Source organism: Anas acuta, chromosome 8, assembly GCF_963932015.1.
Source record: "Anas acuta chromosome 8, bAnaAcu1.1, whole genome shotgun sequence".
Lineage (NCBI taxonomy): Eukaryota > Metazoa > Chordata > Aves > Anseriformes > Anatidae > Anas > Anas acuta.
The window spans coordinates 3,041,488-3,056,449 of record NC_088986.1 but is presented as its reverse complement, the minus strand read 5'-3'; the positions used below and the strand labels follow the sequence as shown (position 1 = coordinate 3,056,449).

General features: G+C 40.5%; 1 protein-coding gene across 9 annotated transcripts in view; it reads left to right on the top strand.

The window, feature by feature from the left end:
- Window positions 1-14,962, top strand: part of PATJ (PATJ crumbs cell polarity complex component) — a 145,984-nt gene that overhangs the window by 110,212 nt on the left and 20,810 nt on the right. For all 9 annotated transcript variants that reach the window (XM_068690720.1, XM_068690726.1, XM_068690728.1 and 6 more), the window contains 3 exons: window positions 1,169-1,240; window positions 1,703-1,820; window positions 2,401-2,534. In XM_068690720.1, the coding sequence (XP_068546821.1) occupies window positions 1,169-1,240; window positions 1,703-1,820; window positions 2,401-2,534 (324 nt within the window). The remainder of the gene's footprint in view (window positions 1-1,168; window positions 1,241-1,702; window positions 1,821-2,400; window positions 2,535-14,962) is intronic.

Sequence of the window (14,962 nt, the reverse complement as noted above, 5' to 3'; positions counted from 1 at the left end):
AGGTTGAAGTTTTAGGCACATATCAGAATGAAAAAGGGAAGTAAGGGATTTTTTATTGTTCATCAAAACATTCTCTCTAAGGTGACAAAGCAATCTTCCCACTTCTCCCCAGACACTTCTGATAATACAATGAGATCACTTTATCTTATTTTCTTGTTATCCATTTGGATAATAGTTACAGTTGTATGCTTAGTGCAAGAAAAAAATGCAGAAAAAAAAAGCCTGGGGGGCTTGGCATGTTTTAATGTAATAAAACTTAGGGAAACGAGGCCAGTATTTTCAAGCTTGGTTACCTAAAATTTGATTTATGTTTTCTTTTGTATGAATTGTCATCTTAATTAGAAATTCTTCTGAGGTGCAGAATATCTCCGTCTTTTGAAGTTGGTGCTCAGCTTTTCTGAAAATTAGGCTGTGATCAAAGTGACCTAAGTTTGGTGTAGAGGTTTAAAAAAAAGGGGGGGGGGGGGAAGGCACTAACTATCTGGAGGCAGTTCTAGGACAAAAATATTCTTTAGTGTATTGCAAAGGTATAGAAAGAAATTAGGATACAAGTGAAGGTCGTGATTGAAGTGCCATTGTTTGAGATGCTTATAATGAGGCTGGGTGATGCATTTTAAGCAGTTAGTTGAAGTGCAGGCAGCGTGCTCAGTGCTGCTGAGGACTACCACAAAAAGAAGGAAGGAGATGAGAGTAGATGACTTTGAACTTCTTCCAGCTGTAGGCACTGTATGGTCTATACCCGTGTGCCAGAAAGTAGACACATGAGTACCTGTCCATTTCAACATAGCACGGGAATTGCTGTCCTGGCCACCCTGGAGAGTGGCCTTCCATCTTCTTTATCACTTCATATTTTTAGGAACTATATAAACAATATGTGATACTCTTCTCCCAGAAAATCCCTTCCTTAAATTGTACGCATTCAGTAATTCCTGATAATTTCTGTATTCATACTATTTTTTAGTAATTCTAAGTTCTGTTCTAAGTAACTCTAAGTTTTTCTCTAAGTAATTCTAAGTTTTGGAATTCAACTCTGTATGCTAGAAGTGCACTTGTATGATGAAATGTCACTGTGTTTAACCAGACTACTAATTTCTGATTTTGAAAGATACTTTATTAAAGCTAGTATAATGTTTTCAATACATCTCGCTTTCTTTTTTTGACCTTTTAGGAAGTGAAATGTAAAACTGACAAACCAGTGTTGGTGGATCAGTCGGAAGCAGAGGAGCAGCTCCCAGAAAATGTTTGTGTATTCTTCTTGACCATTAAGGGGGGCTGGATTTAGTTGAAGGTTGTGTGATTTATGGGAGAGAGGGGCTAACTGGAGAAATACTAAAATCATTTTCTTGGGGGTAAACTTCAAAAATTACTTTATTCTCTTTAAGTATATCAAAATAGTCCTACAGGCTAATGTCAAGGATGTTCTTTGCTCTTTAAAAGAAAAAAAAAATTGTTTGGCATGAGAGGCACCACTGAGAAAAGTCCTACTTCCTACACATGATTGCTGGAAGCGCAGTTATCCAGACTTTCTGATTTGCTATTTATCTTCAAAGTGAATGTTTTCAGTTCATCACCCATGCTTCTTACGTTTCCTTTCTGTTGACTTAGTAGATTTAGTGGGTGCGCTGATTGACAACTAATGCATAATATGCATTTCTGTGTTTGATAACTGATCTGCTTTGCTTCTGCTGTGCTTCGATTTTAGGTTCTCAACCAGATCAAGCAATCTAAATCTTCAACAAAAACATCCGTCAACTTGCAGGAGATACCTCTGGTGTCAGCACCTACTTATCTTCCTCCAGACACAGAAGTCACCAGCCGCAGTATGAACCAGTTTCTATTTTTTCAATATTATTGTGTGGATTAAGTACCCTAATCCAGGATGCTTTATATTTTTTCTGGATAACTTTTTCTGAGATTTTTTACTATGAGCATCCAATGTACTACTTCAATTTACTTTATAAAATGTTTGTACTTTTCTCTCATTTTTATGATTTTTGAGAGCCTGAAGATGTCTTTGCATGCTTCTCATGCCTTTTGTGTACAGAGGGCTTTTGCTCCTCTTTTTAATTAAAAATAAAGACAGAAATAAAGGCAATCTGGGACATGACCTTATCTACTCTGAATGGAATACACATTGCCATCGTGATCTGAATTGTATAGGTTGTATCTGAATTGAGTCCTACCAGACATTCACTCTATTTACTCCTAGAGCTTTGGAGATGGTCTAATTTAGAGACTTCAGAAGTGACTCAGAGTAATTGTCAAGTTTGGTTTAGATTTGTAAAGATGAAGAGCAAAATAAGAAAGCTTTATTAGTTGCTCACATATGCTTCTTTTTTAATTATTATTATTTTCTCATGTGACAATGTGACTTATTTCTTTCCTTTTTCACATTCCTAGGTGTCTTTCCACCTCTATTGCCTGTGGATCCAGCAACATGTCCTATTGTTCCTGGGCAGGAGATGACTATAGAGATATCCAAGGGTCGGTCAGGGCTTGGACTCAGCATTGTCGGAGGGAAAGACACTCCCCTGGTGAGCTTCTTTTAAACTAATATATTAATGTGTCTGATAAAGAATAAGAGGTAAAGAAATGAATTCTGCCATTAGTCTGTTACTACCCTACTGTGTTGGTCAGTATGGGGAGGAGAAACCAGAAACCACAATCTTCAATAACACTTTGTTAATTTTGCCTTGTATCACATCAGTCATTTTCTATTGCATTTAAATTGAAAGGTCTGTGTTTCAGAAGTGCTTTCTGATATGGTCAGAGTTTACAAATATATGTTATGTTTTTAACCAGTGTGAATTAAGAGTTTCATGTAGGTAAGTTACCAGAATGATTAGACTACAAGTGTGTGCCACAGAAGTAGAACGACTTCAGCAAGGTTACACCTACATCTTCAGAATATGTTTAGTAGATATTTAAATAAACTGTGATACATCTCCCAGCCAGTTGAACAGAGGTAAATCAAAGGCAATCTTTTATTGTTTTATGTATCTTTTAGTTTAATCTGCCGTTGGCTATGTTGTTTAAACAAAAATTATTTTCAGCTACCTTAAATTTATCAGTTCAAGTGTAAACTCAGCAAGTTAATTATGCTAACGCCATTTCTACCTCTGCTGTTGCTGTTTCCACTCTTCTCTACATGTAAGAGATGCTGTACTACAGTATAAGAGAATGTCAGCTTTTTTTTAAATGTCACATTCAGTTCTTTCATTAAACTAGTCTGTTGCAGAGGTTACTTTATTGCATTCTCCTGAATCCATTGCAGCAGAGATGTAAGGCAACAGAGCCTGCTCTGTTACGTGCAATTGTTCCGTTCCCAAAAATATCATGGTTGTTCATCGTTAAACAATAAAGTGCTTTGAGTGTCAGCAGCCAGAGATTTTAAACAGTTGCAATGTAGCAATCTTTTTCCAGACCAAGAAAAAAAGTGGAAGTAATAAGGTGGTTTTATTTTGCAAAGCATAGGCTGTATCTTTTACAGCATTAAAGCTGAAATTGGAAAAGGTTCAGCTTTCTATCCCACTTATCCAAGTCTCTGTATGTGTGGAGTTTGGATGAATTGCTCTGTTTCACATGGAGATAGATCTGACTTATGCCAAAGGTTAAATCAGCCTGTATGGTTTTCACTCTGTCCAGCCGTGCACTGGTTTGTATCTAGTCCTTTTTTCCTCTAGCTTCTCAGTGTTGACTAAATTCAAATAAGAATTTCAGTATTAGTCATCTCTCTGCTTTTTCATTTAACTGGAATTTGGAAATAATACATGGCAGTCTGTCAGACACAATCTGGTACATGTCTTTCATGAGATTTTCATATAAATAAATGAAAATTATAAATATCTACTTTACAGAGCAGATGAGAAAAATGCAGAGGATTTTGTTCTTTCAGTTGAGTAAATGGTTTTGGTTAAGTATTGTGCTTTCATTACTTTATTCATTAAAGTGTCTTTGTAGGAGTTTATGATCTATGCAGTTGATTGCAGTAACCGTGAAATTCATGGAAGGAGGGAGGTCTGATTTCCAACATTTCTAATCCTTGCATTTTGGACCCACCAAAATGAGTCCCTGTTTCTTGTCATATTTCTTCATCTGCTCATTCAAAGGCAATCGATGTTATTTCATAGGAAACAAGTTACAGTTGTGAGACCACAGTCTAATCTAATAATTTACCATGTGCAGAGACCCTCTGTGGGATTCTCCAGAGCTTGCTTGCTTATCCAACCAAAACCGTGCATGCACACTGTTCTCCTTACAGCAGGTAGCCAGGGAAGTGTCTTCAGCTGGTGGGATCAACATCACTCTGTCTTGTAGTAGTGATCTCCCTCAAATTATTCCCAAACTATTTTGATGCTTTTTTCACCATGTGGGCAAAAAGAAAAAAGAAAAAGAAAAAAAAAAAAAAAAAAAAACAAGGAAAGGAAAAAAGAAAGAAAAAATCCTTTAGTAAAGATCAGAAATAGTTTACATAACAGAATGGAGAGAAGTAAAAGAAGATGCTACTCAATGCCTGTCTTTCGGGATTTCTTGGAGTAGAGGACAAAAGAAATTACATACATACCTGGAACTGAGTGATGTATTTTTTCTTACTCTGCTTCGTTTGTTCTTAACTCTGATATAGATGGACATCTGTCATATTTCAAAAAAGGCAAAATAAATTGCCTTACAGCTTCACTGCTTATGCATGTATTGTGCCCAGGTGCCATAGAAGTTTCTCTCTTCCAAAGGGCTGGTCATGTGGCAGAAACTGAGTATCCATGAGCCACTGTTTTCTCCAGTGTGGTGAAGTTATATTAATTAAGCTGTAATAGTTATTAGTTAAGCTAAGCTGTGATTGGTTTCAGCAGTTTTGTGTTTGTCTGTTTCTCTGAGATATTTTTTTTCTTTTTCCTTTTCTGTTTTTGAAATGGGAGTTGTCAAATTCACGTCAGAGGAATGGGAATAGAGCCACTCGTAGCTTATTTCTGCAGACATGAGATAGGGAATTACTGCCTTCCGTGCTCATACAGTTGAGGCAGCACACACAGACCACAGAGGTGAGATGCTGTGATGAGACCAAGGAAATGTGCTCCACCAGAGACAGAAAGTCAGAGCAGGAGTAAGTCCGTGGGCTTGGTGCCTGTGTGTGCCACATGGCTGCAGAAACTTGTTCTGCCTGGTTGTCCTGTGAGAAAACAAGACACTCATACCTGTGTCTTTCTCCTTTCCTATTGTGCTATTTATTTCATACCTGCAGAGGTGTGCAAGTGGCTGCTAAAAGCCAAGGCTCTGAACCCAGTCCCCAGTAGCTCAGAAGTCATTTATCAGCCCTGGGGACGGAGGGAGGCTGTGGTAATAAAATGCACTTCATCTAAAAATGCTGAACTGGCTGCTGGTAGTCAACACTGACACACAGCAGCAGTTCACATGTGATGGGAGGGCTCATTTCAGAATATTTTGGATTTTTTTAATTAGTCCCAGCTTTTGGAATAAACTTGGCAGGCTGCTAGCGGGACGCTTCCTAATGAAACACGGAGTGTGGCTTATAAATCGTAACCTTGGGAATCCCATCAGAAATCACCAAGTAAAGGTTGTTCAGGAAGTGGGAAAATGATGTCTTAACCCCCATAAAATGTTTTGTTGGTGTTGTTGTTGAGATGACCATCCCATTAACTGCAAACCTTTCGAGTTGCCTGTATTTGCAAGCAGGATTGTGGCTGCGTACTGACGGGAGCCAGAGAGCATCAGCTGGAAGGATGTGCTCCTAGAAAAGGCACGGGGAAGAAAGGATTGGCCTGGTAGTTGTCTTCATGTTGCTGGGATCTAGACTGCTGTAGCTCTTAGGCAGTCTTATTTTCCTTTTATTCTGAGGGTTGATTTTTTTTTCTTTTCTCCAGTGTCTTTCATTTCACCTTCTCCTGCACCCCGGGGAGAACACAACACATGGCCTCTCCTTTAAAGCAATTAAACTGCGGAGCGGAGCTGGCTGAGGTACAGGGCTTTCAATTTGTGAGAAGATTTGTTTTTTGGTTATAGTCCAATCAAACTTGTAAAAGTAACTCTCAGAGCGGGAATTAAAAAATATAAAAAAGCAGTGTTTTCAGAAACATCCCAAAATGAGGTTTGGGGGCTCTAACTCCGCTCCCCAGGACACCATCCTGCCCTCCCGCCCCCCCTGCTTGCTGAACGACCCTATAAAAAGCTCGTCAGCCCCGCCACTGCTAATGGCAGCCATAAACCTGACAGGAGTGTCATTGTCACTCGGCAGCTGCCAGGGCTCCCAGGGCGCCTGCACTGCTCAAGCCGCGGGACGCCTGCCGCTCGGGCCCCATCAATGCAGCAGGGCCTGCCAGAGCATCAGGGGGGCTCCGGGAGCTGGGCAGGGCTCTCCTCGTGCCTGGGCATCCAGCTCTGAGCCCAGGCTCTTGGCTGGATGTGGAGTTGAGCTTTCAGGCGTCGGCAGTCGCGGCAGCCAGCCAGCCTCCGTGGCTGGGTGCCCCCAGGATGGAGGGGGCAGCCTGGGGCACAGCACCAGCGGCACCGCACCGTGGAGCTCACCATGGAGCTAGGAACCTTTCCTTAGCTATCCCGCTTTTGTTTCGGGGCACTCTGCACAAGTTGTTTCCAGGCAAATGGTTTGGTTGCAAGTACTGGGCTTTTTCCTCTGAAACTCCTTTTCCAGAAAGTTGTTATGAGGTTTTCAGTTTAAATCATCTGATTCCCAGGGTATCAAGGAATTGTTTGAAAAAGTTGTCCGTGTGCTCCTGCAGATGACGTGTGGGTTTAATTCATCCTAACCCCATCACCACCACACAGCGGGTGAATACTGCGATGTCCAGTCCAGTTAGCTACTTGCACTGAGCCATTTTATATAAAATACATGTAGGATTGCCACTTTACAGGGATCTTAATCTTGGCAGTACCCAGAAAAAAGCATCACTCTGAGATAAAGACAGCTTGTTGGTAAGGTGGGAGAGCTGCTTTGCTTCACCCAAGTAATTTAGTAATGGTCGAGTTGATTACGTGTAGTTTGTGACTCTGTGCTGTCTGGGCGATGAAGGTGCTGGGATGTGCCGGAGGGCATTTGGGGATTTTGGGGTCAGTGGAGGCTGGTGCGTGGATGTTCCCTCTGGGTTGAGTTACAAAACCTCAGGAGGGGAGGAGAGCGCAGGGACTCAGGTGGGGCCTGAAACCACAGCTAAGTGCTGAGGAGGCACCTACAATATAAAAGGGAAAAAAAATACATTGTAGGAGCGGGCTCTTTGGAGCTAGAGTAGCTAGGATGGAAGTCAAGTGTGAGATGTGAACATCAGAACGAAAAGAAGCACCCTGTATCCCGTGTATTTTGTATTGAAAATGACAACAAACCTCTTGTGCAGAATTTTCATGCTGGGCTGTCTACTTCGAATTGGATATATAAAAATGTTTTACTTCTGCTTTCAGCTGGCTTTAATAAAAAGCATTTCTAAGGCAATTAACAAACCTTAAGGTACTCCATCTGTAAATTAAAGTGATCCACAAAGCCAGGGAACTGGAAAACTCGAGCAGTGCTCCAAGAAGTAACAGAATATGCCTGCGCTCGGCTCTGACACCGGTTGGTGCAAGAGCTGGTCGCACAGGAGTCAGAGGAAAATCTTTCCTAATCGCCTCTGCTAGCCCAGAAGGCTTTCTGGCTTACAGCAGGGCAGGGGGGCTTCATGGTGGTTGGGATGCAGTTTGACAGCAGCGTATTTAGATTTATTCTGTCAGTCCAGGTGAGTCAGACCTTGCATAAACCCCATCTGTTACGGAGGGGCAAGGGAATAATCAAGAAAACTGTGACTTGGAATTGCAGCTGTTAGGACCCGCTGTTTGCCCCTGGAGCTGTGCGGGCTAATTACCCTGCGAGGATCTCGGCGCTGCCAAAGCCAGGCTGGTGCTAACGCCGAAGCCAAGCGTGTGCTATCTGTGCTTTGTGCCGTGCTGCACGTTCAGCAGCGGGGGGCACATCCGAACGTGAGGGCTGGTGTGGCTCCTGCCTTCCTAAACAAACAGGTTCTCCCTTGGTGGAGCTTTCTCCCACCTCAGTTATATTTAGATTCAGTCAAGAAATAACTCCATCGGTTACAGACAGCTGAGGGCTGAGCAACTTTTTATACGGTCATCAAGTACAGCTAAGACTGCAACCGTTTTAGTGGAATATGCTTACCTTGTAACTACAAATGAAAAGCAAGCTATTGGCCTCAGGAGGGTTTTAGCAGTATATTGCCTATAGATACAGATGCTGTTAAATCTATTACACGATGAATGGAACAATAGAAGAAAAAATGGTAATAGAAGTCCGAAGTTTTTAATCACAACTTGGGTATCGTAGGGGAAAAGCTTGTGGTTGGGAGGGAAAAATATTCAGTCACTTGTTAAGCATCACCGACGTTTATAAAAGAGAAGGCAACTTAATGACAGTGGTAAACGTAGTTAGCTCAAAATTGTGAGGAATTGCTTTGACTCCTGGTTGCATAATGTACAAATGAAGTTGGTGGATTCATCATAATTCCAAGAGGACATTAGCTCGCAGCAGCATGAAAAAGCAAACCGCTTTGTACATGAGTTATCGCAAATGGGAATTAAAGCCGTAAGTTTTGCAAATCGTATATTTGATAGATCTTTGGCAAAGGTTTCGCTGACTGTATGGCGAGCAACGTCTTGCTTGAAGAAGCTGGTGTCTTCCAGGAGTGTAAATCAACCATAAAATTTAAGTTAACAATATACAAAAGCAGTAGGACATATCAAAATGGACTTCACGGGTATCTTGCTTGCTGGTAGTTGAAACCACCGGCTTTTGGCTTCGTGTCTCAAATGCATTCAGGATCTCGTGCGTTCTTTATATCCCGTGTTATGCACTGTGCACTGTAAATTTTCATATTTTTTTTTTATTTAATAAAATAATGAGAGTGAGAGAGTTAACATTTTAATATGTAGCTCTGTGTTTTATTATTCCCTCTAAAATGAGCATGTATACTTTTTGAAAAACTTTTGGTTTGCTTTGGCATGTGATTCATAGAAACATAGCTCTTTCTATCATTCTAACTTAAGTCATATATTTTTACACTAAACATCTTATTACCTTAGTTTTATTATTTCAGAATCAAAGGAGAGCTTGCAAATGTCTATGACTGCAGACCGAAGGAATGTTAATGAATAGTGCCATTGAATTTTCAGGTTTGAGCTTTTCTGATCTTAGAGAATATAACTGTAAGCAAAAATATTATGCAAGCCGAATAAAATTTAAATAAATAAGGACCAGATGTAACTATAGGGGCCTATAAAATGTAATACAAATATTATCCACTTCCTTAAAATAAATCTGTATTTTAGTATGAAAAATTATATTCATATTGATGTTGTGGATTAATCTTTTTTATGAAAGTTGGCAAGTGAACACCATCTCTTGCAAGGGCTTGTTCTTAAATGGGAAACAGACCTTTTGTTTTGACCTTGAGTAGAGAAGTTTTTCAGTATCATGCAATGGTAAAGCATTTTTACATTAACACAGTAATACATTTTTACATTATATAGCCTGTTTTATTACAGTAGTGTTTGGCTTGGGATTTTGGGTGCCTGTTAATGGTTTGTGAACGCTAGCAATTGCAAAATATTTGAGTGTTAGAAGGAGGTACATGCAGCATGATGCATTAGGTAAACTGCTGTAAGAAGTCAAGTGATTTGCTTTGAGCTGGCCTTCGTTTTTTGTTGCTGAACTGTTATCTTTTAGGTTCCATTTAGATCTGCAAATGGAAGATCATAACAGAGCTGTTGTAATTTCCTCTGCCTACAAGGAACCAGCAGCTGGATTTATTTTAACTACTGAAAGATTCTTATATGGGACTAATTCTTCAACGAAGCACACTGTGCAACTAGTTGACTTCTGCTTTATCTGTGAACCAGCCTGTAAAAACGAAATGACAATTTTACTACTCCGGACAAAGTATTGTAAAAGTTGAAAAGGAAATAACTAATGATATTTTACTTGCCCTGGGAAAGAGATAAGTCTGTAATCCTGCAGTCAGCAAAAAGCCTCGTAGCTTTATTATCTATACTAAACGTTAATTTAGTGTAACGTTTGTGGCTATGTAGGAAATCTGTTGGAAACGTGTAATATTATCTTAGGAAAACACAACTTGTCAAGTAAACCCAAAAACATTTTTTCCTGAATGTTTTTTTTATTTGCAGCTTACTTTTTTGCTTCCTCAGGAAAGTAATTCTTGCAGAAGGCCTCATTTCTTACCCCACGTACATTATTATGGTAGCGGTAAGATTGCACCTAACTACAGACCAAATTGTGATATAGCCACTTAAAATTCATATAATTTCAACAGTTTGCTATCTCCTTTCTATCACTACTCGACCATATGGGTTCCTCAAAACCTGTTCTCTCTGTGTTCTGACCTGGACGTTCAGCATTACCTGTCCATACTGCTCAGAAGAGTCTGTTGAGGGAGGACAGGTACCTCTTCCCCGTGTAATGCTCTCCTGGTCTAGGACAAGTGACTGGTAATGTCTACGGGTCTAGAGAGAGCCTTGTAGCTGTAGGGGACAGAGCTATGGATCTGGTTTCTACTCCCAGGACTGTTCTGGTTTTTGTCTGATGTTTACAACTTTAAAACTCACATCTTGGAAAATGCACTTGGGGATTTTGAAACAACTTATTTCCAACAGAGTACTCAGTGTTGTTTTGTGCTGGTGGCTATTGCAGTCCTCCGTGTTCGCCTCACTCCTGTGAAGTGCCTTTGATCCTGCCAAAATAATGGCTGGGTGTTGTAGGCTGAAGTAGCACAGCAAAGATGAACTCAAATTTAATATTAGTTCAGTTAAAGGAATAGTTTGATGTGAATGATCTGCAGTAGCTGTTCACTGCTATGGCAAGAAGCCTCTTTACCAGAATTCAGGCCTTTTTCCTTTCAGATGCAGTCAATACCAGGCGTGTGGGGATTTCTCTGTTCCAGTTATTCTGAAATCCCCCCTCTGGCATGCTCCTACACCTTTTATCAGATGATACAACTTCATCAAAATATCCACAGTGTTTAATGTTGAGCCTTCTTGCTGTCTTGTGCCCATTTAATCCCTCTGCTTCCAGCGTTTGCAAATAACATAGTAGTCTAGGGTTTGATTTTCAGTGGAAAAGGGCACCTGCACGGAAAACTGCTGCTTGTCCTTCTGAAGAACAGCTGCATAGAAGAAAATAAACTGGCTCAGATGCTATAAACTTGCAGCAAATATGTGAGCAGTCCCAGCCTACAGCCAGACAGCTTGTGAGCCTTTCTCAACACTGTTTATAGTCCTGCAGGCTTTTAAGGTTTGCTTGGTCAGTGATTTTCCTGAATAGGCAGCTGACATCGCCACCTTTCTCCCAAAGGTTCAAGTAAGACAGTGCTATGTGGTCATTGCCTGAGGTCTCTGCCTTAGCGGTTCTTGACATTTAAGATAGAGGGATTAAGCTGTCACTCTTAGCGAATGTAATTCTTAATGGGAGCATTTCTATTTGTGCTCTCTGCTGATGGGTGCGTTGATATGCTTCCCCTGCCGGGTCTCTGAAGTTGTTATAAATCAAGCAGAAAAAATATTCACAGTTGGGGTGGAGTTGAGATCCAATTTCCCGAGAGTTCAGGGCTATTCCCCTCCCTTAAAAGAAAACACAATGTAGATCACACTTAGCATGTTTTACAAGCTGTATTTCCCCTACGTAGATTTAGCTAAGCAGTGGCAGACAGCTTCCCTTCTACTTGGACCGAAGTTTTCTTGGTCAGATGTTCACACCTGTGAGCATGGACTTTGTTTAGCATAGAATTGTGCTGGTTTTATGCCCTAGCTTGTATTCTGCATCCTGCCTTCATGGACAGGAGATGTTAAACTTTGCATTAATTCCTGATTAATGGTGCCAGACTGATAGAGTAGTCAAAATATACAAAGATGAAAGCTTTAAGTTTTTTAATGTATCTGTAAACCTTATGATGTGTGTGCTTTCAGCAACAAGATATCTTTCTTTAAATAGCTGTGTTCTTGATATGGTGAGCATTTTTATTTTCCCCTTCTGTGCTGAGAGTTTTTGTGGACTGCCGTTATCTATACGAAACTAGCAGTGAGAGGAGGTTGTGAGGGATGGGAATGAAAATCTGTCCACAGCCACCATTAATTCACAGCCTGTAGTTGGACATTGACACCACTTTCCCTCCCTCTCTGTTTTATTGATTGACTGTTGGGGTTTTTTTTGAACTATTAAGGACATGACTTCTCAAGATGCTGAGCACAAAACTGAATTTGAAGCTGGTGAGTAGGAGCTGCAGATGTCCAGTAACCGAAACCCATCCTTTAAATAAATGTTCTGCATTGGTTTAGTCATGATAGATCCCAGGTTGTTTTCTGATGCACTGAGATGAGTGTTACAGCTTAAATCTGTCATTACAGATCGGGGCTTAGTTGTTAGATGGCTGGAATAATACATTAAATCACTTTACTGCATGTTCAAGCTCTTTTTAAAATACAGGTATCAATAAAATATTTAATAATGTCAGTAATTTCTAGTGATTTGTCATGGATGATCAAAACTAATAGGGCCTTACCCAGATCCCACTAGGTTCAATGGAAAAAGATTACTTCTGGGTTGAATTTATATTGAGCAGATGCCAGAAATAACAGAGGTAAGACGTCTTTTGTCACAGTTTATAAGCTAAGGAAGGTAAGACTTATGCTATGGACTATTTTAAAATCTTGCGAGTACATTGCAGGCACATTTCTTCATTCTGCTTTTAATTGATTTGATAAGCCTCTTTCAACTATGCTGCTTTAAAAAAAAGCTCAGAAAACAGTATTTTGGCAGGTCAGATGGATGTTTCCTTCTTCAGAGTAGGCTCAGACTGAACAGGAATGTAACTTTTCATGCCCTATGTATTCTTAGTTCTAGGTCTGGCTTCTAACACGTGCAGGAACTGCAGAGTAGTACTGAATTGTTACCTTTGCAAATCAATGGTGCGGGTTATTCAACTGAAAACACTTGGTAATTCCTGAATCTAAGCCATAAGTATATGTGGTTTTACATTCAGTAATGTGGTACTGGGAGAAGCTGGTAGCTGTTACCAATGGCACATGCAATTTTTTCTTCTGAACCTCTTATTCACCCACTGCCCTCATGTGCCCTACTTGGATGATGCTGTCCTGGCAAGCTGGTCAATATTGTATATTATCTTGTTGGTGATTTCTAAATGCCTTCCATTTTAAAAGAGTTTAGAAAAGTAAAAGTGAAGCGTGCTATTGAAGTTCTAAAACCAAAGACTCAGCTTTTTCTCAAACTCACCCATGATCAGCCTTAGGTGAAAAAATATACATAAAAATATACATCACTGTCACTGTGTTGGCTTCCACCCAGACAAACGTCTCTTGTGTTGACTAGAGTTACAGGATCAGTTTTAAAACAGCGGTAACAAAAGAGGGGAAAAAAAAAAAAAAAAAAGGAAGATCTCAGATGTGTAGCAGAGAAGTTCAGCAGTGCTGAGACGGACGTGAATGTGTTACTTGGTCCCATTGGTAATTGCTGCTCCAGTTATTTCAAGCAAACCCTGTGGTTGCCAACGGTATATTTTTTTAAATCAAACTGTTCTTTTGATTTTCTTAATTACCATGGTACACAGCTCATGGTATTTTGCCTTCATTTATGTAGATTGAAATCTCTCTTTCCCCATCTGGGACGCTTGTATCAGCTGTAATCCATTTGTGATTAAAATCCTTCAGGCTTTTTTCAGCGACTGGTGTACATGTATCAAAGATGAAGCTTATGACAGTGGTGCTGTGCTGCAGCAGCAGCAGAGCGGCTGTAGATACAAGTCCACATCATTAAATAAGGTGTAGTGGGAATGAAAGGGAATAATGCTCTCAGTGTTGTCTTGATCAGAGCGCTAGCTTTAGGGCATCCGCGCTCTCTTTCTGTTCAACGTACACCATGTGTGCTGGGGAAGTATCACGAGGCAATGTGGGGGAAGTTAACTTGGTGATGAGAGATGTAGTATCTCACAGTGTTTGCAAAACACGAGCGTGCTTTGTTCTGCCACAGCAGCTATTTCCTCCTCCTGCCCCAGGAAGGCCGCGCACAGCGGGCTCGCACCCTGCTCACCTCGCAGCCTCCTGTTGCACACACCGCAGAAAGACGCGTGTTCGACTACTGTGTCAAATTTGACAAAGGGACTTCGCAGCCACAGCTTTTTTGTTGATTGTGTTTGTCTGAGAATGGGTTATCCGATAACCTGAGTAGCTAAACTAATCACGGAGTATTTATCCAGAGCAGTTTTAAAGTTCTTCCTGACATCGGGGATGCCTTTGGAGAGGGCAGCAGCCTGTGCACGGTGCCCGTCTTTTTGCGAGTGCTGGTGGTTGTCAGAACCACAGCTGAAGTGCTGTAACAGGATGTTCACCTATTTGTTTCAGGAGGCAAAAAAAAAAAAAAAAGAACAATGCAAAAGGAAAGCACCAGCAAGAGAACAGTATGTTCTTTGTAATGCTTTTTCTTCAGGGACATCTATTGCTGGCAATAAGATTAAATCACTGAAACCTTCCCTGAAGCTACATCTGCCACTGACTACATTTTCCAACCTCAGTAATAAACTAACATTTGCCATTGTTCGTTTCTTCTGGATTTCATTTCTTACAGATTTAACCAGCACTATTTACCACAAGGCATTCAGCTCTTGCTTAAAGCTGAGTTCTATGCCAAGTCCCTAAAAATATTCATAGCTCCAAAGAATCTGGTTTTAAATAATATCATAAAAAGTAGATGATATTAATACCCCGGTTCACACTGAGTTCAAGTATTGCTGATGCCAATGTATAAAAATGATAGAAGCCCAAGAAGCTCTAGGCGAGCCTACCCTGAAGTGGGGAACAAAATCCTTTTTACCCTATTACTAGCTCTCTGTATTGTGACTGTGGCAGTCATTTTCTTATTGGAAACTCTTAG